Source organism: Symphodus melops (assembly GCF_947650265.1).
Source record: "Symphodus melops genome assembly, chromosome: 2".
In the NCBI taxonomy this organism is placed as follows: Eukaryota; Metazoa; Chordata; class Actinopteri; order Labriformes; family Labridae; genus Symphodus; species Symphodus melops.
In genome coordinates this window covers 7,462,782-7,483,643 of record NC_136692.1, presented here as the reverse complement: position 1 = coordinate 7,483,643, position 20,862 = coordinate 7,462,782, and the positions used below count along the sequence as shown (strand labels likewise).

Below are 20,862 nucleotides of genomic sequence, written 5' to 3'. Positions count from 1 at the left end.
TTGAGTGGCTTTTTTCCATGTAACCTTACTTCCCCCCCACAACATAGCAGCAGCAGCGTGGCAGACGTACATGCTTTGCCATCACTAATCCGCCTGATTCTCATTCCCCAGCTGCTCGATCTGCCATAAGACTGGTGTCAGAAACGCTGCCGTAGACATGAGAAGATGACAATGTTTACGTTATGAGGTGAGGCTGATTTTTCTTAAAGTGGGTTTGTGTTATATTGGGAGGACGGGGGCGGTTTCTTTAGTGTGACGTCTTGGTCGGAAGCGCCAAGAATGCAGCCACTGCTACTCGACAATAATTCCATTATCGGACAAGCTATTAGTCATTGCGAAATTTGATGCGTCTGCTAAAGCCAAATGCAACCCAGCTTAGCCCACTGGAGTTGATTAATGTGGTTTGTGGAGTCTATGGACCAGGAAGAGTCAATCTGTAGTCCACGCTGGTTCATGTTATCGTTCCGTTGCCGGTGGCTTTGGTAAACCTCGGTGTAATTTCGAGAGACCCTCTATCGATCCAACATTAACGCGTTGATGGTTAGTGAATTTTTGTTTGAGATAATAGGGACGCTCATATTTAGTCCTTCGGAAAGAGTGAAGTTACTACACGCGTGTATTAGCTGTAGCCGATGAGCAAATGCGCTGCTGTCCGATAATTAGTCCACTGACTCAGTCTATCGCGAGGCGTTCATTTGCCTCATAGCTCAAATGCTTGTGCAACGTTGTAAACACGTTAAATGCCTTCACTACTCGACCTGTAAACATTTACTTTGCTGAGCTGAGTAGAAAGCCATTTATGCCAGTTGGACCGGCTTATAGTTGGCTGTCGCTAGTTAACTCTAACCTACTTCTTGTCCTGGCATCCGCTGTAACGTACTTGAGCTAAAGCTAGCTAAATGTGCCATATGGTCGAGCTGTAAGCATTGATTAGTGTGGTCTGCTCGAAATGGGATTAACCAGCGTCTGTTGTTGCCATTGGCAACTGTCAAAACATTGTAGTAGCGTTAGCTCGTTGCAAATTACTCTTCTTCTTGAACTAAACTTATTAAGAGGAACACAGAGTATAGTGTTGTCAACTGTAACAGGTTAAGAAGAATTACTTTGTTAGTAGGCAGCGCATTATGTTTGTAACACGTTAAGTGAGCTGCAGAGAAAGGCAGTACATTTAGCTCCTTCTGTTACTCCCTCCCTCCCCATCCAGCAGCTCACTCTGCTCTTCAGAATAAAATACTTCATGTACTCAGCCGTGTTTCATTTTTCTAGATGTTCATTGTACATTCTGTTTTACTGGGTAAATGTTGCCAGTTATAAGCGTCAAATTAATAATAATTTAAAAAAACAAAAAAACTATAGCTACAGAACAGGTGCGTGCCACTTGCAGCCATATCTTCAAAGTGCAGGCAGGTCATTTTATATCAACCTTTAGACTGAATATCTCACTTGCTTATGTTTTACCTCTTAAACTGTGTCTGGCACACCCACCAAGCTTTCTTTGGTTTGTAGCCAGGTTTGTTCTTCTTTCCCTCTTTAACACCTATTTTGCAAATTCAGTATTTGTTGTATTAAGCATAATAATAGAGGCATATGTGGGTGAAATCAAATATATCAGTTCACGCCATGCTGTGCCCCAAACTTGTCCTGACATTGACAAGTTAATCATTTATTTTTTGTATTGACAAATCTATGATATGGACAGGAGCCTGCAGACAGCGCAAGAGAAACAGAGCCAGAAGTGAAGGAACTGCCCATCGATGGCCAACCCCACCCATCAGCTTGATGTACTGTGATCGAGAGGAGAGTGGACTAGAATTACTGTTGCCAACTGCCATGGAGGAAGCTCAGCCCAAACCTGCATCCCCAGAGCCCAGCCCTGTGCACACTCCAGCACCCAGTCCAGCACCCAGTCCAGCACCTAGTCCAGCACCCAGCCCACTCTTGGATAGGATTGCATTGCCTTCACCAAACCATGTGGAGGTAAAGTATTTCTAACTTTCAGTTTTTTTCTAACTTCAGATTTTTACCCTTTAAAACCACTTACTGTGGTGTAACTTTATTTTTCCAAAAAAAACTAAAATATGTATATATGCCAGGCAACAAATATTATCTATTGTTTGGGGAAAACACTCTAAATAAAAAACATGATTAAATATACACATGAATGCAGTGGTGATGTTTGGTTGTTCTGATTCTCTGTCAGTCAGCTGAGTTTCGTTGTGACATTTTAATACACTTTTCTCTCGGCTTAACTTGCTCGCTGTTGCTCATTCAAGTGAAAATGTATTACAATACAGCAAAAGACAAAGCCAGTGTATTCAGTCATACTATACAAACAAAGGAGTTCTTCTGATGCAGTTTTCACCTTCTTAAGCAAGTTCATATTTTTTCTCTGTTGGTATGACTTCCCTTATGTAAACAATGTCGATAGAGTGCAAGACCAAATTAATGTTGGAATTTGAAAAGGTGACAGACATCCATCAGTCTTTCCTGGAGTTGCCTTTGTGCATGAAATGTGTCATATGAATAAAGTCACTTTGCCTTTATTTTATTCAATAAGCAATGTGTTAATATTTGTTCCAGTCTGAACCTTTTGATGTAGTGTTCTGCCCACAATATTCATTTTTTTTGACTGCTCAGACACTTTAGTAAGGCTTACATGGTAGTGGCCATTTGTACAATAAGGACTGTATTCAATACTGCTGGCTATAGTTAGTGTAAAGGCAGTGTACACCTCTGTCAGAACATGTCATTGTTTCTTCATGTATGGCCTTTACACATGTGGTATAAATAAAGAAATGTCCCAGAGGCAAAATGTATTGACTGAGCTGATTCTCCTTTTCCAGCACTTGAGTGTGAATCAGATCCAGGTGGTGGTACGGAGATGCTCCAGTCCAAATGTCACAGAGGAGACCACATATTTTCTTCCTCGAAACCCCGTTGTGGATGCCGGCACCAACACAGACCCCCCTGTGGTCTGCTGCCCCTTGCTGCGCAGATTTTGCCCATGTCCGCCAAGAGGCCTTCTGGCCTCGCTCATTACAAAAGGTAAATCAGAGAGAGACACTCAGACTGGCTCAGTGAGTCCCAAAACCTGGACATTTATACACACAAGATTGAAAAACAGCACAGGACATGAGTGAACATTTCAATACTCTCTCACTGATAATACACGAGACAGTCAACAATGTGATCTTAAGAGTTTTTCAATCACCTTCTTTTTAAATAATGAGTAGTTGAAGTGTACATGTTCACCACCCACTTGTTTATAAATGGTAATAAATCAAACAGGGCAATCCAATCTAATGTCTGTCCCCTGCGTCTCCTCCAGTCCTTTTGGCAGCTGTGCTCTTTGGAGTCGTGTGGTCCGTCACAGAGAAAGAATGTCTTCCAGGGGGAAACTTGTTTGGCATCACAATCCTCTTCATCTGCTCGCTCATCGGTGGGAAAGTGGTGGCTCTCATCCGTCTGCCAAAACTTCCCCCGTTCCCCCCACTCCTGGGTAAGGCTGCGAAGAACATGTAATGTTTGCGCTCTATGTGCTGGTGTGCTTATACAGACCTTTATCTTATATTTAATAACACGTGTGTCTCTGCCAGGGGGATATTATCACACTACAAAAGTGATCAAACTGCTTATTTAATAAGGCATATGCCTAGAATATATTTTACTCCAAACAATTAGATGACGTAATGGCTGGCCCTTCCCCACCTCACAGAGCAGTTATACATTGCAGCACTAATCAGGGAGCATTTTTAGCTAAATTGCAGGTTCAGCTGGTGATTGGTGCTCTGTATTGTCATTACATTACTCTCTGTTTTTCAAACCCTCTTTCTTTTGAATACTTAATCTTTCACCCAAGCGTGGCCCAAAAAGGCTAGCCTCAGCAAAAAAAAAAAAAAAAAATGCTGACTCATTCCAGTCAGCTCTCCAGGTTTGTTCCGGGTCTCTCTAAGTACAATGTACAGTTACCTACAGATAGATCCAGGCAGGAAATGGGCTCATGTGGGACATTCTCTATGTACAGCACAAAGAATGGTTTGTTCTGTCTGATTCATGTCAGAACAGAGAGTTGTTCTCATCGCAGAGGAAGAGCTCAAATAAAAGTCAACGGTCTTTAAGACGATTTTTTTTTTTCATGTTTTAACAGAAAGACAGTTATGAGTCCTCCACAGAGGACGTGTCTGTCTCGCAGACATAATGATTATATGATTACTACAAAAGTTTATGGCATGGGCATTTTGAACGCGTAACAAAGGAAGTTCATGAAGTTCATTCCTGAGACTTGCTGGACTTTTAGTGAGACCATGAGCCCTAAGCTGCACCAATAACAAGATTAAAATCAAGGAAGTGGAACAAAAAATCAGAAGAAGTTTGAAGTTCAATCAAGACACATCTTTGATTTTGCTTTGAGCAAAACTCAATTCTCCCGTGTTTACCTCAAGAAAATATTTCATTGACCAGTTCAGTATTTATTTCTGTAGTTGTTGTTTTTTTCTTTTTTTTTTCAGATAAGATTTCTGCATAACGTGATGTCATTTGTCCCCTTCTGTCTTCTGATGTAATCTAATCTGTTCAAACCAGTTGCACGCTCTGAAGATGTGAATTAACAGATGAAATAATTTTTATTTATTTTTTATTTTTTTTAATTGCATTTTTAGTGGTAAAACACAGGAGTGAGTCTCAGTATCTCAGCTATGGAACATGAGCGCTGTAAGTTGATCAAGCGAGGGGAGATCTGTTCTGTGATTGTTGTTCTTTATCTGTGTCGGCCGTGAAGGATCGTCTCTCCTCTCTCATGCCCTCTGCTGTGTTGCAGGTATGCTGCTGATGGGTTTCCTGCTGAGAAACATCCCAGTCATAACAGATGGGGTGTACATTGACTTCAGGTGGTCTGCGTCACTGAGGAACGTCGCTCTGGCTGTTATACTTGCCCGAGCTGGTTTAGGGTTGGATCCCACGGTACGCCACTGTAAAGTTTACTAGGGTTGAAACTCTTCTCCTTTTTTTATTGATCAGGTTAAATTGTACAAATTCTCTGTAGCTTTTAAAATCTCAGTAACAGCTGAACAGAGTGTTTTCTTTAAAATTAGCTGAACTGAACTGACCTCAGTCACAAAGAACGATTATTTATATCACTTGAATGTTTGCTTCTGCCCATCCACTTCTTACCAAACTAAAAATGGTTGCAATCAAAGAAGCTAACGTGTGGTATTTTTGCTTTGAACGACGACTTGATTGTTTGCAACCATATATCAAGTCATGGATGATGTTTGTGTTTGCAGGCTCTGAAGAAACTGAAGTCTGTTTGTGCACGTGTGGCAGCCGGGCCCTGCATCATCGAGGCCTGCAGCACAGCGCTGGTCTCTCACTTCCTCATGGGCTTGCCCTGGGTGTGGGGCTTCATCCTCGGGTAAGTAACACAACTGCCCACTCTGCCTGCTCTCCTTTGATCACACTTTCAATGTCAACTCTATGTGGTAAGTTGTTGTGATTAAACTGTTAAAGAACAGACAGGAAATATACGGGGGGGGGACGTGAGGGGGAAATTTAACTGTTGTTTCACATTTTTCAACGAGGCAGCACTGGCAAATTCATCTCGAGATGACAAAGAACCAGGTGGCTCGGTCACTCTCTCTTTTTCCCTTCTTACTTTTATATATATTCTTAATTTTTCTAACCCTCCTCCTCCTCCTCTTCCTTTGTCCTTAGCCTCATCAAACTGTACCAAGACAGAATAACACACTTCTTTTTTACTTCAGGCCGGTGTGTGATCTTGTGTCGTAAAGCCAAGCGTGTTTGCTTTTCTGGCGAGAGAACTGTGACCTGCTGCCAAAGTTACACAGTGCTTACAGCAGGTGACCTGGGCACTCTGCGGAAATGGAATAGACTCCATTCTCTCTGTTAAAGGTTATTGTACTATTTAACTTAAGTGAGGGGAAAAAGTGACATGTTGTTGCTTTAAGGGCTGTGTCAGTCCACTTCTGAGTTTTCACGGGACAGAAGCAGATCACTCAGCTGAAGCAGATAGTCACGTGTGCTGATAGAAACAAGAACGGAAAAGGCTGAACTGTAAATATGAAGGCGAGTAGGAACAACACAGTACAACAAAGAACATGTTCCCATGAAGCAGATATAATGAACACACACACACACACACACAGTGCTCGTCGAGAGTCACTAGATCACATTACGACATAGTAAGCATTTCTGTCTTATTTCAGGCTGCTCTGCCTTCAGGGGTTGACACCAACACTGATGGCTGGTTCCTCTTCTTTATATAATGCTTATCAGCTGTTCAAGGGGAAATTGGAGCCAGTAGAAACCTGTCACTATTAGCCAACTGAAAAGTCCTTTTTAGGGGGGGATTTCTTTGGGGGGAAAAAAAGTTTGTTAAAAAAGTGTAACTATCAGTCAGTGTTTCAGTTGTTAGTTTGACATTTTTGTAGAAAAAAAAGGAGATTGAGTCTGAGATTGAAGCTCAGAACAAAAACGCTGTCCAAGCACATGAAGGGAATGTGTTTTCTCAAGTTTTCCAAAGTTAACTCTTTTCTTCATGTTGTCATGTCTGCATTACTCAAACACCTGTATCCTCCCCATTCTAGCTTTGTGCTGGGCGCTGTGTCTCCGGCCGTGGTGGTTCCCTCCATGTTGCAGCTGCAGAAGGATGGTTACGGCGTGGAGCAGGGCATCCCCACGCTGCTGATGGCAGCGGGCAGCTTCGACGACATTCTCGCCATCACGGGCTTCACCACATGCTTGGGCATGGCGTTTGCAACAGGTGAGGCTGTCGACGTTGGCGTGTGCCGGGGTGATTCAATATTCTGCATTTGCAACACATATCTGCAGGGGAGTGGACGAAAGTTCAGTAACCTCAACACAGGAGAGGATTTCTTTATGTCTGTAGTTTGTTGGAAGTTCAGCAGAGGGTGTTAGTGTGCTGTTTTTTTGTTTTGCCAATTCATGAAGACAACATGGCTGCAGTTTTACCTCGAAATGGATTTACATTACTGCATTAAAAACACCAAATAAAACAGGACCATTACTCAGGTTATTGTTGATTCTTGTATGTTTATACTGTGCCGATCCTTCCAGGCTCCACTTGGTACAACCTCATGAGAGGTGTGATGGAGGTGGCTGGTGGGATGGTTGCTGGGATTATTCTTGGCTTCCTCATTCAGTACTTTCCCAGTGTTGACCAGGTAGGCACACTTTATTTTACTGCATCCCCTCCAGCTCGACCAGGGGTCTCCAACGGGTAGCTCACGGGCAGCTTTTTAGTAGTTCACCTAAAGGTTGACCGACTGTTTTAAAAAAAACAAAAAACATCTGACGACAGTAAATGCACCTCTTTCCACTATTCATATTTTTTGGCCCATTAAAAACGAGTGTAAAGTCGTCATGTCTTCTTGGACGTTGACGTGAATTTTCAGTTACATAGTTGACTGTGGCACATAAAGAAGTGTCAAATAGTCTTTATTTTTTTCATGAGCTTGAAAGCTTGATATGAATTTAAGCTTGATAAGCATTGGCTTATTGCAATTTCACACGTGTACAAACGTGTGCTATGTAAATAAATGCAATCGATGTGATGCAAGCAGCTCTAGGCCTTTTGTATTTGGTCAGAGTAGCTCTCGGATGAAGAAAGGTTGGAGAGCCCTGAACGACGCACTCAGTCTGTGTATGTAACAAGTCATTCAAGCGTTCCATCTCTGATTTGAAATGAGGAACTCGGGAGGTTTTATTAGCACTATATGGACTCGTGTCATTTAAAACGTATAGAAAGATATCACAGCAGACACAATCTGAATAAATCAATCACCACTTTATGTGGAATGTAATCATCCTCCACCTGACGATACCTTACAAGTGTTTAGTGCAGCTTGTTTTTGTATTTCTTGATATTCTGTATCTAATCTTTTTTTTTTTTTTTCTCACATAGAAACATTTAGTAATGAAGCGATCCTTCTTGGTGCTGGGCCTGTCTGTCTTTGCCGTGTTTGGCAGTGCAGTTGCTGGGTTCCCTGGCTCTGGAGGCCTCTGCACCCTGGTGCTTGCCTTCCTGGCTGGCCTGGGCTGGGGCGGAGGAAAGGTAGGAACAATCTTTTTCATATTCCCAATCATACATTTTGAAGTTAAAAAGAAGTTTAACCACATTCTATCATGTGTGATTAAACGTCCACACTGCTGCATGTCAACGCTGACCCTTCTCTGTGTCTCCTCTGCATTAAAGGCGCAGGTGGAAGAAGTGGTAGGGTGGGCGTGGGACATTTTTCAGCCTCTTCTCTTCGGATTGATCGGAGCCGAGATCAGAATCTCTGAGTTGGAGGGACATACAGTCGGTGAGACAACCACACCCATGGGTGCACAAACGGCTCAAACATAATCCAGTGACGTGGCTGTTATGCTCATTCAAATGTGACCGTGAGGATGTAAATATATTTGCGTAGTCAAACATAAACCCACCCGGGAGAGTTGTGTCTCTGTTTGTGTTCTGCAAATATTTAAACCTTAGTCTGTGTCAGAACTCAGTCAGAAATCTCTCTGTGCTACAAATACACACACTTAATAGATTTTAAAGGAGGGCCATTCTGTAACTATCACATAGTGAGACTGCTTTTTACTCTTTTCCCTCTCTTGCCCATCCTTGCTTTTTAGGAAGAAAAACTGGTGACATAATAATGTATTTTTTATTTCTGTTATATTTCAGGATGAATATGCTGGGATACCTCTAATATGTCTCTTGTCTGTTTTTTTCTGCTTAGGTCTTGGTATAGCTTCTCTGCTTATTGCTCTGCTGATTCGTATCCTGTTCACTTATGTCTGTGTTCTGTGTGCGGGCTTTAACATGAAGGAAAAGGTGTTCATAGCTCTAGCATGGATGCCCAAAGCCACAGTACAGGTACGTCAGCTCTTCAATATGTGTTTGCCATCGACTCATCTAATTTTCCTCAGTCTTTTTTTTTTTTTTTTAAGAACACAAAGATTTAGAATAAATTGATGTCTTGATGTCTTTCAAATTAAGAGTCTCCCCTTGAGGTGATGGTTGTCTCTGTCTTCCATTAGGCAGCTATAGGCTCCACAGCTCTGGACACTGCCAGGACCAGGGATGACCCGCAGCTGCAGAAGTACGGCATGGATGTGCTAACTGTGGCTGTGCTGGCCATCCTTCTCACAGCTCCAGTGGGAGCTCTTATCATAGGGCTCGCTGGACCCCGCCTGCTACGAAAGCCAAAAAACTCATCCTGTGGTGAGCGAGTCAAACCCAATTTATCAGCTTTTTTCTTAGGTAAAGTTCTGAATGCAACACTTGAACACTGCAGTCAACCCTATCCTTGTAGTTGTGTTTGAGTAGTGAATAGCCTTTGCGTAAAGTTGGATTTACATAGCTTCAGGTTGCCTCTATTTACTCTGTCAATTTTTTCTTTTTTTAAAATCGAATCTGAAATTTCTTTTCGCCTCTTTATCCTTTGAATTTCCAGGCACAGCAGCAGGAGCTGAAGATGAAAATGAAACTCCTGTCACCTATGAGAGTACGCTTTGATGCCACCTGTCTTCAAACAGCAAACATTTTTAAAAGACTTCAGGTGTGCTTTCACACCTCAGACATTTAACCCCTTGACGCCTGAATTTGTTTCTAAGTTTTAAAACGTTTTTTTTTTTTTTTTTTACGTGTTTCTGCTTTCAAGTAGAATCTTAATTAAGTTGAGAAAGTTTATTTGAAAATAGCACATAAAATAGATATTACATAAAAATAATAAATAACACATCAAACTGCTGTTGTTCCGTCTCCCACTGGTCCTATGATAAACGAATGCTTGCAAAAGGTTCCTTGGTATGTATTGAAAGTGCATCAACCGGCAGTGGAGGAATACGGAGCGGGTTCAGTTTGATGCAAATTCGCGACAATAGGCATCAAGGGGTTAACTTGTTTCTTTAGCCACCAAGTGGCTCTTTGTCTCTTTGTGTAAGTCAGCTCTTAATGTTTGCCAGGCCTCAAGCTCCAAACAGATGACCCACATCCCACAGCTGCACTGTCAAATGAATGTTTAATCTGAAATTGAGAGCACCATTAGAGTGAACTTTTTTGTAAAGGTGATTGGTCATGAATCCACTGTTTTATTACATTGTTGGAAACAATGGACCTCATTCACTAACAGTGCATATGATCAAATCGGTTCGCAAACCGTTTGTACGAACGTTTGAAGTACAAATCTGAGATTCATCAATATATTCTTACTTGAATGTATTCTTACTCTGCAAACAAAAATAGAACTTCTGAAGACCATGCGTACGCACAAACTTATTGACCGGCTTTCTCAGAAAGTGATAACATACATTTTTTTTATTAAATGGCTATCATGTAACATATTAGGCCTATACAGAACATTTTTCTCAATCAAGCTACTAAAATATGTGTTCAAAAACACTAAAAGTGGATTTTTCATAATATGTCCCCTTGGAATCACTGTAGCAGTATTTCCTAGATTTAAATTAGACTACTAAGTTGTCACACGCTTTATTTGTAGGTGTTGCACTAAAGTAACTGCTTTGTGTTTGTGTTGCTTCTTTTGCATTTTTTTTTTTTTATCATTTTGTATTAGCTGTGTGTCTTGGTGATGTAGTTTGCAAACACTCAGGGATTCGTTCTTAAAGGAGCAAGGAGACCATTCAGGACCAGAATTGATTTTAGAGGGATGATGTACTGGCTGCTGCATTGTCAGAAAAGTCAACACGATTTCATGTTTCCTTAACGTCTGAATATATAGTAAGGGTTATGCTTGAAGTCAGTAGATGTCTTACATATTGCTCCTTTAACAGTACACTTTATTTTCTAAGCTTTATATACAATGCTGCTGAAGCTCCTATGATCTTCTACATGCAAAAAGTCTGCTTTTATTTTAATACATGTTAAAAAAGAATCAGGTCCATATGTCAGTTCTATTTGAACCCTTTTACTGTTTGTAGTTTATTTATGTTGGAAAATAGAGATTTCCTGTTTGCTTCACATATGATTGTTTTTAAGTATGCAGTGTACCTGAAGATGTTTTGTATTTGTTTAAATCTATTTACATTTAAAATGATCTTTTATATTGTCAGCAACTATTTATGTTAGAAGAACATGATTTATTAGTTTTTTACCAAATATTCTTTAAAATAAATGATAAACTTGACAAGTCCCTGTAAGTGTCTTTGATAAGGTCATCAGTTACAGTAGACGAACTATCACTAGTTATTTATACAGTTCCACTTGACATATTGTTGTAATAATTTTTTGTTTAGGTTTTTTTGTATTTGTTTAAAGCTAACACCAAGGCTCTTTAGATAGTAAAGTATGTGGGTGGTGATGTCATCTGACAGAAATCCATACTTTTAATGGAGCATCTTATAATTCTTATGGTGCTTAAATTTTCACACCACCCGACCTGTGGCTACTTTCTCTCATGTCATTCTCCACTCTGTCCCTAATTTCCAACTCTATACTCTGTCATGTCTCTACATTAACAGCATACAAAACCCAAACTATATCTGAATATATATTCAAATCTACAGGGAGATAAATTGTTTTGCTTGTTTCGTTTACACTGCGTATGCTAAACGACAGCCTGGTAGTATTCAAATTATGAGCATGCTAAAGTTAGCATAAAGGCTTTAGCAAGGAGGGATGAGCCCACAGAGAGCAGTAAGCAGCAAGAGTCTTCATTTTGTTCTTCCTAACATCCTGTTGAGTTCGAAATTCTGTACAGGGAGTGCCTAAAACAAAAACCTTGTGTAGAAATAGATACTTCATTCTTAAAACATTTAAGACTTAGCTTCCCTTATCTTTCAATGACAATAATTTTCTCTCAAGGTTTAAAGGACGGAGGTAAGCTAACTACTGTCTTGTTCGCTAAAATGGTGAGTTAAACATCTCTGACTTCTTGTATGCAGAATGACAAATATTTCATAAGCACTCATCCAAAGGCATTAACATAAAAACAGAGGTACAACATTAAAGGCCATTTATGGTTAAAGGTAGCACTGAGGAAACAAGAGATCCAGCAGAAAACAACTATATACAGCCATGACGACGTTACAGAGGCCACAAAAACATATTCAGTGATATGTCCTTATTAACAGGGTAATGTGCTTTAATCTGGATAAAACTCAACTGTGCAGTTTATTGAAATGTTTACATTAAAGGCTTTGAACAACATCTAATGAGAGATAAGTGACCTTGGATACTGAATAACTCAGAAGAGAGTCCTTTACTTCCTGAAAGTATGTTAATATTTGGCTCACAGAGTCCCTGAAACAAGACAAAGAAAAAGATGATAGTAATAGCAGAAAAGAAGGAATACAGTACACTTATGATTACAGGTCTGACTAGTATTGACGGGGGGTTTTTTCTTCATTGAAACAGCCATTAACTGGGGCTAGTGGCTATGTTGTGGGTTCGAATCCAACCTCGACCCTTTGCTGCATGTCATTGTTCACTCTCTCTCCTCCCAACATTTACCGTCTCTCTTCAGCTGGCTTATCCAGTAAAAGCAAAAAAAAAGCCAAAAAACAACTTTAAACAACCATTTTTTTAAGTAGGCTTATTGAAAGTTTTTATAAAGTCGCTGCCATTATGTTTCCCCCTCAAAGTGGTCCCAAGTGTTTGTACCCAATGGATCTTAAAGACATAACAAGGCTGTTCTGCTAACAACATGAATCAACTGGATATTGCCATTAAAGAATGTTAAAAACATTTTTTTTTCACACAACCAGACTGGAAGCTTGTATTTTAGGTGTGCTAGGGACCACGTTAAAAAGAATAAAATAAAATAAAATAAAAAAAAGAGACAGGATGTCCATTTTCTGACCAACATTAACATGACACTAATCTCAGATCCTTGGAAAGAATTAAAGTGTACAAACTATTAGGAAATGCAAAAGAAATGTCTAATCTGGAGAGGTGATAGGAGGCTCCCATCAGTGGTCGATTACAGTATCTTCTTCTTGAGAATGAGCGGTCCCACGTTGTCTCCTGTTAGCTCGTTGTGCTTTAAGTGTGACTTGTCACAAACAGGAAACTAAAACAGGAAACAGTTTTATATTAGCTGATCAGCAATACTCTGAAGAAGGAGAAGAAACAGCCTTCACTTTACGCTCAAGTAAAAACAAACAACCCATACATTTAGTGAAAATAAATATTTCCGTGCATGCTACATCGACCAGAAAATAACACGTGGACTTACAGTTTTGGAACGCCAGCAGCGACAGTAACAAACATTTGCACTGTTCAGGTCTTCGATGTCTATCTCGTTGACCACTTTCGGGTTCTCTTTCTGGATCTTCAGATTGATCAGACAGTCTCGCTGCTTCTTCTTCTTGGGCAGGAACGGGCGAATGGTCAGGTAGCCGAGCAGAGCTAGGATACCCAGGAGAGGCAGCAACCGGAGCCATTCAGATACTGCAGACACATCACATATATATCCCCGATACATTAGCAAACAGGGTAAATAAACTGACTGAGCACATGTCTTTATAAAGATGATTTTAAATCACGATGACATGAAGTTAGATGACATATTTGTGGTATTAAAATATTATTGCAGTTAAACTCCACTTAACTACTCAATACAAACTTCAGGTGGTCGATCCTCTGCCACACCACCCTCTCCTCTCCTCTTGTTGAGGCCTCTGACAGCAGGGTGACACTCTGTATCTACTGGACAGACAGTCCAACGATCTCACCTCTTGTCTACATTTCTGCTCCATTACTCGGCGTGATCACTATTGTATGGAGGAGTATCTTCTCAGCTATCAGGGGAAATGCCCCACTGAGCCAAGAAAAGAGCTTTAGGAAAGACCCGCCGCACAGTCCACCATACATGGAGAGACAGACAAGTGAAGCACACTGAGGATTAACCGCAGTTATGTCATTAGAATTTTAGCTGGGAGTTATACACCGGCTCCTTGAACCTTTTTTAAAACTATTATGGCCATTAAAATACTTTCAATCAAAGGATTTGGCTGCCTAAAGGAGCATGTGTCTCCTTAATTCCATTATGAAATGATATTTGATGTAGAGGAGGATTTAATGAATGTTGCATCTTGTGACACTATCATATTGTCTTCTCTATTCTGAAGCCTGACCTGTAATTACCACACACAAACCTAAGGTTTTCCATCCATGTTTTTTGGATTGTCGGCTGAACAGAGAGGAACTGCTCAGATAACGTGGTTACCGTCACCAAAGAATGTCAATCCTGCAGAGCGAGCTCAGCTTTTCTTTTTACATTTTGGGGCTATTTTTAGGCTCCACTCGACACTTTCCGAAGGGTCTGCTTTTGCTGAAAGGTCAAGTTGAGGTGGTCAATGAGCTCAAAGAGAGACTTTCACTTTGTTCCTGGAACAGCTGCTACAGTGGCGTGCTTTCCCCTGTATTTCAAATCCTCACTTGTGCATATGCAGCAGTGGTTTTGTGTTTGGTGGCTTTACAAATGTTAATGAATCAGCTTGTTCATCACAGCCAAACAGGTGAGACAAGATCCTATGTGTGATAAGACCTACGCTACACATGACCTGGTTGAGTCAAGCATTCCCAAGGATGTGTCGAAAAATGGTTACGGAAACGATCATCAAACTTTCCCTCATGTTGGAGAACCTGTCTGGACGAAGTATGGATCCAGTACCAGTGATCTGTTTCTCCTCATTGTTTTGTCACGGTTAATTAAGTTCATCTGTATTTATGCATCAAGGCTCACTGCTATAATTTAAGGGCAGAATTTCCTCTATCTGAACTTCTTGAGAATGATGTTTTGATATTTCTTGCCTGAGGTTAAATTAGGGTTGTTTTTTTATACAAGACTTTGATATCACTCATTTTAAAACAATAGACAGACGGTATCTTAAAGTACAGCAGCTTTATGTCTAGATTTAAGATGGCAATGTAGGGTTGCAACATTTTCTTGATTTATCACTATCTGTATCCCAACCCCTACAATTAATGTACATCATTTTCCAAAACCCCCCCAAAAAATCAAACCCACTAATTGACAGCAATTCTCCCATTGAAGGCTGGAACTCATTTTCTTTCCTCTGATTTTAACTTCATATTAAAACATTATAACCTCTCTATTTGTCAAACCTGAAGAGCTTGCACATACTGGTTTCCTCTTTGGATTAGACAATGTGCAATATGTGTACATCACTTAATAAGCCATTGAACTGAAGGTTCCACATTGTGTGTGGCGTACAGACAGAAGCATCACATGACCAACAGTTACGACAGATCAGGTCACACGCCAGAAGACAGGCTTTTATTTACATTTGATAATCAATATCATCAAAGTGTGTACCCTCAAGACTTCACTTTGGGCAATAAAGTCTCATAGCAAGCATTACTTTAAGGTCAATACTTAGTTTTCTATTAGCTATGAAACGATGGTTAAGATTTTAAAGTTATCTAGTCAACATTTAAGGACATAACACAGGTGTGTAGTTCTTTCATGACCTGGCTGTATGCAGGATCTTTGGTCACAGGCTTAACAAGAAAAAAACGTATGAGTATGTGCAGAGAGAAGTGTTTCCCAGTGAGTTCAGAAGTCATCTTCACAGTATCTACAGAAGTGAAACACAGCTGCTCTGTTTTTATTTTTACCTGTTAACCTTGCAAAACCGGTGATCGTCTCTGGGAGCGGAAGCCTTTTTAGGTACGCAGGTAGCTGGACTTTAATTATCCTTGAAATAGTTTCCAAAACCATCTTGAATAAGTCAAAGTAGCAGGTTTTGTGTTTGACTTGGATAGTTCCTGGGGTTTGTTCATGTCCTTGCGTTTAGTGCTTAGAGGAGCCTGTCGCCGGTGCGTAAACTCATCCCGTTGAAACCTAGAGACGGCGCTGAAATGCGTTAAAGCCTTCGTGAATAGACGTAACAACGACCAGTGACGACGGAGCTCGTGACCAATCAGCGTTGGAGGAGTTGGTAGCTCCTGATTGGACGACTTAAATTCATCCTTTAGGAGGCGGGTTCAGTCTGCTTTAGGGACTGCTCGTAAACGTGGCTTTCAGTCTATGAGTTCCGCAGCTTAATTTCTTCTTTTACTCTTTTGTCATTTGTGTTGTTTACATTCGTTCTTAATAATAACACTGAGTTTAATGTAATCAACACAAACTCACAGTACAGCAAATATTTTCAGATTAGATTTTGCTGAAAGGCATTGATCAGATTCCAAATGTGGCCTTATAAGTACTAGTTAATAAGTACACAGTAAATAGTTCATTCACTTTTTGCAATCCTTCTAAAGTCAGCTTAGACAAAAGAGGGGGTATAAATATGTTGGGAAGTTTCACATTACTGACTGAATGAATATGTGAATAGTTGTATAGCAGCTTTGTCTTTTTTTGTCTCTGTGGCATTTTCTTGCTGTTTGCAACAGAACATAGAATGATATGATGGATTCTGGTTGTTTTCTGACATTGAATCATGTTTCCATTGGAGAAGAAGTATGGAGTATATTGAATGGGGTGACAGGGTTATTGATCAGTGGGGGCTGCACTAATCCACTTCTATTATTTGTTACTGCAGTGGCTTAACCATGCTGCAAATCATAACACATGTACAGAGGAAGCTTTACTTTGCATATAAACACAGGGCGGCACCCAGAATCAAATAGATTCAAACGTTAATATCACACATTTCAGCCAATAGAAACTCACTGCATTTATCTGGAAAGCTTCCTGTGGGTTTTTTTTTTGTGTGTGACTCATAAACAGAAACATACTGATAAATATAAAAACAAGCTAAAACCTACAAAGACAACATAGAAAGAAAAGATAGTAAACATAGACACAGATAACAAAAGGGTTCTGTAACTTTTCTGTCCAACAACTTAAACACCACAACATACAACTTCATTTAAAGGGAAATTATGTTTTTTTTTATTTTTTGTTTTTTTTAATGAAGACTGAAGAGTAGCCAACTCAACCTATGATGAATGTTTTTGGATATGTGGTAGGAAACCGGAGCGTCCCGGAGGAAAAAACCTACAAATGGTTGGAGAGAACAAACAAACTGCACACGGAGAGTTCCCACTGGTCGGTAGGTTCTTCCTGTGAGGCCACAGTGCTGCCCTCTGACATGACTAGAAGATGTTTGTTTTTTGTTTTTTTGTTTCATAAACCTTATCAAAGCTGACATTTTGAATTATTATGGTAAATCAAAATGCTAGCAATGAAAAAGTTTTTTTGTTTGTTTTTTTGTTTTTTTTTTGGAGGGGGGGGGGGGTTATTGTCGGGGGCAGAGGGAAGAAGGTTCTTTCTTTTTCTTCCAACTCTCAGGTTTTCTCAGTCCCAGGAAGTGCCTGAATCGCTTAAACCAGGGCTTCTGCTGCTCTGGCTTTTGAGGCTGCATTGGTTCCACAGCTTCAGTAGCCTCTGCAGTTTCTGTCACTCCTGAAGTTCCTACACGTTCTGTAGGTCCCACAGGTCCTGACTTTCCTGGAGCTTCTGCAGTGACTTGGGGGAGAGTCTCTTCCATGCATGAAGGTTCACCTTGCTTCTCCTCACAACTTGCTCTCTTTTTTGTTGGAAGTATGCGATCCTCCAGATGAGCTTCAAGTTCACTTGAGAGCTCCTTGTTTTGTGAGTTCAGGAGTTGAATCTGGGTTTTCAACTCCTCCTCTTCTTCACACTGGATGTTCTCCCTCTCCATGTTCATCTGCTGCAGGGTCTTGATCTTTTCCTCCAGGTTCTCAGGTTCTTTCTGACAGCTCTCAGCCTGCTGTGTCAGAACCAGTACATCAGTTTGGTGTCTTGGGCTGTGCTCTTTGCTGGACGCTCTAAACTCCTCCAGTTGTTCTTGGAGAAACGTGCTGTTGTCCTTCTCCTTCTGGAGCTCAGCAGTAAACTTGTCCTGGCTGGTTTTATAAGCCACTTGTAGCTCCTCAAACTGCTCCTTGATGACTTTCTGATCACTGAGCTGAGTTTTCAGGCCCTCAAGCTCAGTAAAGTTCATCTTCTCCGTCTCAAAAGCAGCCTGTTGCAGGACAGCAATCTCCTCTCTCGCCTTCTGACCGAGGACATCCAGTTCAGCTTTCAAGGTGGAGATCACCTGCTGGTCTCGGGACACTCTTTCTGCGTGAGACTGACCTTGCTGCTCATTCTTGCACTGAAGTGTCTCCACCAACTGCTTGGCAGCGAGCATGTCGGCTTCGTACCTGATCTTGAGCTCATGGTGTGAAACTTTGCTGCTGTCCAGTTCTTCTTGAAGGACCTTATTTTTCTCCTTCTCACTCTGGAGCTCTTTTGTGAACTTGTCGTTGCAAACTACGTATGCCACCTTGAGCTCCTCGTAGTCGACATGAAGATCTTTCTTCTTCCTCTGCCTGGTGGTGTCGTTCACTTTCTGGGCGATCTTAAATGCAGAGAGGGTCTCTTCTGTGCTGTACTTTTCCAGCCTCTCGAGCTCTCTCCTGGTGTCTTTCCCCCGGTTTATATACATTTCCTTGAGGGCTTTCTGCTTTGCCAGATGTTGCTTTGTCTCTTCCAACTCTTGGCTGATCAGGAGTTTTTCATTCCTCTCCTTACAGCACTGTTGCCTCTCTCTCCCCAGGAGATCAGTGAGGTTTCTCACATCTTCATGAAGTCTTTCGAGCTCCATGTGTTGACCATAACCCTGCTGTCTGAAGGTGTTGTTGTTCCTTCTTTGGTAGGTTGGTCGCTGCATTTTCTTTGGCTGGTTGTTTAAGTCACAAGGAAATGCTGCTGTTGTTTGTAAATTGTCTCTGATGAACAGATATGTTGATCTGAGGTGATAGTTGAGTTATCTCTCTTAATGCTGCCGCTTGTTGAAAGGTTCAAATTCAACTGACTGCCTGGAAAGCTGTTGTCTCATAAGTAGACCTGATGACTCATCAAAGACACTTAGAATGGAATCAGTCTTTTGAAAAATAACATTCCATGGAGTTCTGCGCTCTATGGTTTCAAGGTGTAAATAAGGTAAACATAAGTAAATAAGTTAAGGTAAAATCATAGATATACAGGTAGACGACATGCTGTGCCTAATAGCACATTACCCGAGCAAACAATTTAAATGTTAGCTTTCAGTAACCATCTAATCTGCCTACACACTTTATAAATGGATTTTGTTTCCTGGTTAAAAAAAACCCCCCAATATATTCAAACAAATTCACAAGCTCTATTCTAATATTCTAAGAAAAACTTTATACTCTGCTGAGCTTAAAAAAAAAAATAAAAAAAAATGTTTAATTGACATTATTAAAACTGAGAACACAGTTCTAAAAAGTAAAGACCTGCATCTATCCATCCAATGAACTTTTAACATTAAGATCTATCAAATAATTTTCCATGTTGTGTAAAAGTGATAGTCAGCCATCAGAGGATCTCTTTGTTGCATTTATGTGATCATTTGTGTTTTCTGGAAACCATTCATGAAATTGTTATACATAAAAAAAAACAAGGACATAGCCTATTATTGACAAAATCATTATTATTTTTGCCAATTAATTGTAAGACAAACCAAACAGTTAAAAATGGTTTCACAATTAAGGAAATTATGAATATTTGAGTAATGGATTAACTCCCTGTCCCCATAGACTGTCTCTGAAATCCTGTCGATAAAATATTTTTTTTCCAAAATATCAGTCTCGCATTAAGTGGGGCCACTCTACTGATGCTGATATACTGTCAGTAACAGAATATGTTTGGCTGAAGTTGATGGTCAATCCTCACCTCTATTGCTGTCTGCTGCCTTTGACAGGGTGAACCACCTAATCTTCCTCTCCAGCTCTCTGAGCCACTAACCCAGAGCCTGCCCTCTGCTGGTTCATGTCCTGCATCTCAGGGAGCTCTTAGATTATTCTGGAAAGGAATTGTCCAAGCAGTACAACTTGTTCAGAGGGGTGCCTCATCATGGGTCAGTGCTTGGACCCCCTCTTGTGTCTATATGCAGCAGCACCTCACTTGGTGTAATCATCGAGGATTTCTTATGTCAGTGCTATGCTGAGAATTCACATCTTTTCCTGTCACTTCAGTCTCAGCTTGTATTTGTTCATGCCTTGCAAATATCTTAAAATGGATGAAAGAACGCCACCTTCAATTCAAACCTATCAAAGTCCGACATTCTTTTGATCCAAGCCAGTCTCTTTATGCAACTATATATCAATATCCAGCTATGACCCCAAAGGTTATTCAAAAGGTGAGACACATAACCATAATGTACTTTATATAGAGCACATGTTTGTACATAACGCATCTACTGCTGAAAGGTTCGGCACATTCCTATAATTTTAAAAGGACCTCTCTGCAATCTTTTCAACCCTATCACATAATGACAGTCATGATTTCACTTCCACTTATTTTCATCCTGAGAAAAATACAATGATTATGACACAGTGTGTGAACCTAAAGGCATCATCATTGTGTGTCTGGCTTTCCTGACACAAATGTTAATTATAATAATAAAACGTGTGCCAGGAAGCTTCCATTCTGATTGTAAGTAAGTAAGTAAGTAAGTAAGTAAAATTTATTTATATAGCACTTTTCGCAGGCAGGGGCCACAAAGTGCTTCACAAACAGGGTTTAAAAACATCACAAGCAATATATAGACAGTACAAAAAATCATAGCAGCCCTAAAAGAGACTAATTAAAAGCCTGGACAAATAAAAACGTCTTCAGTTGACTCTTGAAAGTGTCAACTGAATCAATTGAGCGCAAGGATGATGGAAGTTCATTCCAGAGGCTCGGAGCAACGACCTGGAACGACCGGTCACCTCTAGTGTGATAATGAGCTCGAGGGACCTTCATCAGGTTCTGATCCATAGACCTCAGCGCTCACATAGGGGCGTAAGGCTGGATCAGCTCACTAAGGTAAGAG

General features: G+C 40.5%; 2 protein-coding genes across 3 annotated transcripts; one reads left to right on the top strand and one right to left on the bottom strand.

Annotated features, from left to right (window-relative positions):
* The first annotated feature begins 79 nt into the window (after nucleotides 1-79).
* LOC306820623 (sodium/hydrogen exchanger 9B2) lies at nucleotides 80-11,174 on the top strand. Of its 2 annotated transcripts, none has more exons than XM_079338513.1 (13): nucleotides 80-187; nucleotides 1,700-1,977; nucleotides 2,844-3,045; nucleotides 3,329-3,499; nucleotides 4,817-4,959; nucleotides 5,283-5,410; nucleotides 6,603-6,778; nucleotides 7,093-7,199; nucleotides 7,940-8,089; nucleotides 8,231-8,339; nucleotides 8,763-8,899; nucleotides 9,064-9,247; nucleotides 9,480-11,174. In XM_079338513.1, exons 2-13 carry the CDS (start codon nucleotides 1,780-1,782, stop codon nucleotides 9,539-9,541), a joined length of 1,767 nt encoding a protein of 588 aa, XP_079194639.1. In that variant the 5' UTR covers nucleotides 80-187; nucleotides 1,700-1,779; the 3' UTR covers nucleotides 9,542-11,174. The 2 variants fall into 2 exon arrangements, with proteins under 2 accessions (XP_079194639.1, XP_079194640.1); XM_079338514.1 differs by lacking the exon at nucleotides 80-187 and adding an exon at nucleotides 258-540.
* An 808-nt stretch (nucleotides 11,175-11,982) lies between these two features.
* cisd2 (CDGSH iron sulfur domain 2) lies at nucleotides 11,983-15,935 on the bottom strand. Its single transcript, XM_079338519.1, has 3 exons — nucleotides 15,629-15,935; nucleotides 13,221-13,435; nucleotides 11,983-13,055 (listed from the first exon to the last, which is right to left on the bottom strand). The coding sequence occupies exons 1-3, from the start codon at nucleotides 15,729-15,731 to the stop codon at nucleotides 12,966-12,968; spliced, it is 408 nt and encodes a 135-aa protein (XP_079194645.1). The 5' UTR covers nucleotides 15,732-15,935; the 3' UTR covers nucleotides 11,983-12,965.
* Nucleotides 15,936-20,862: the final 4,927 nt, after the last annotated feature.

Bases quoted from the DNA above. Each gene is read 5' to 3' on its own strand.
- LOC306820623 (XM_079338513.1), top strand. From the start codon at position 1,780: ATGTACTGTGATCGAGAGGAGAGTGGACTAGAATTACTGTTGCCAACT. The intron at 8,090-8,230 runs GTAGGAACAATC...TCTGCATTAAAG, and splicing joins TGGGCTGGGGCGGAGGAAAG to GCGCAGGTGGAAGAAGTGGT. The intron at 8,340-8,762 runs GTGAGACAACCA...TTTTCTGCTTAG, and splicing joins GTTGGAGGGACATACAGTCG to GTCTTGGTATAGCTTCTCTG.
- cisd2 (XM_079338519.1), bottom strand. From the start codon at position 15,731: ATGGTTTTGGAAACTATTTCAAGGATAATTAAAGTCCAGCTACCTGCG. The intron at 13,436-15,628 runs GTAAAAATAAAA...ATGTGTCTGCAG, and splicing joins CGGTTTTGCAAGGTTAACAG to TATCTGAATGGCTCCGGTTG. The intron at 13,056-13,220 runs GTAAGTCCACGT...TTCCTGTTTTAG, and splicing joins GCTGCTGGCGTTCCAAAACT to TTTCCTGTTTGTGACAAGTC.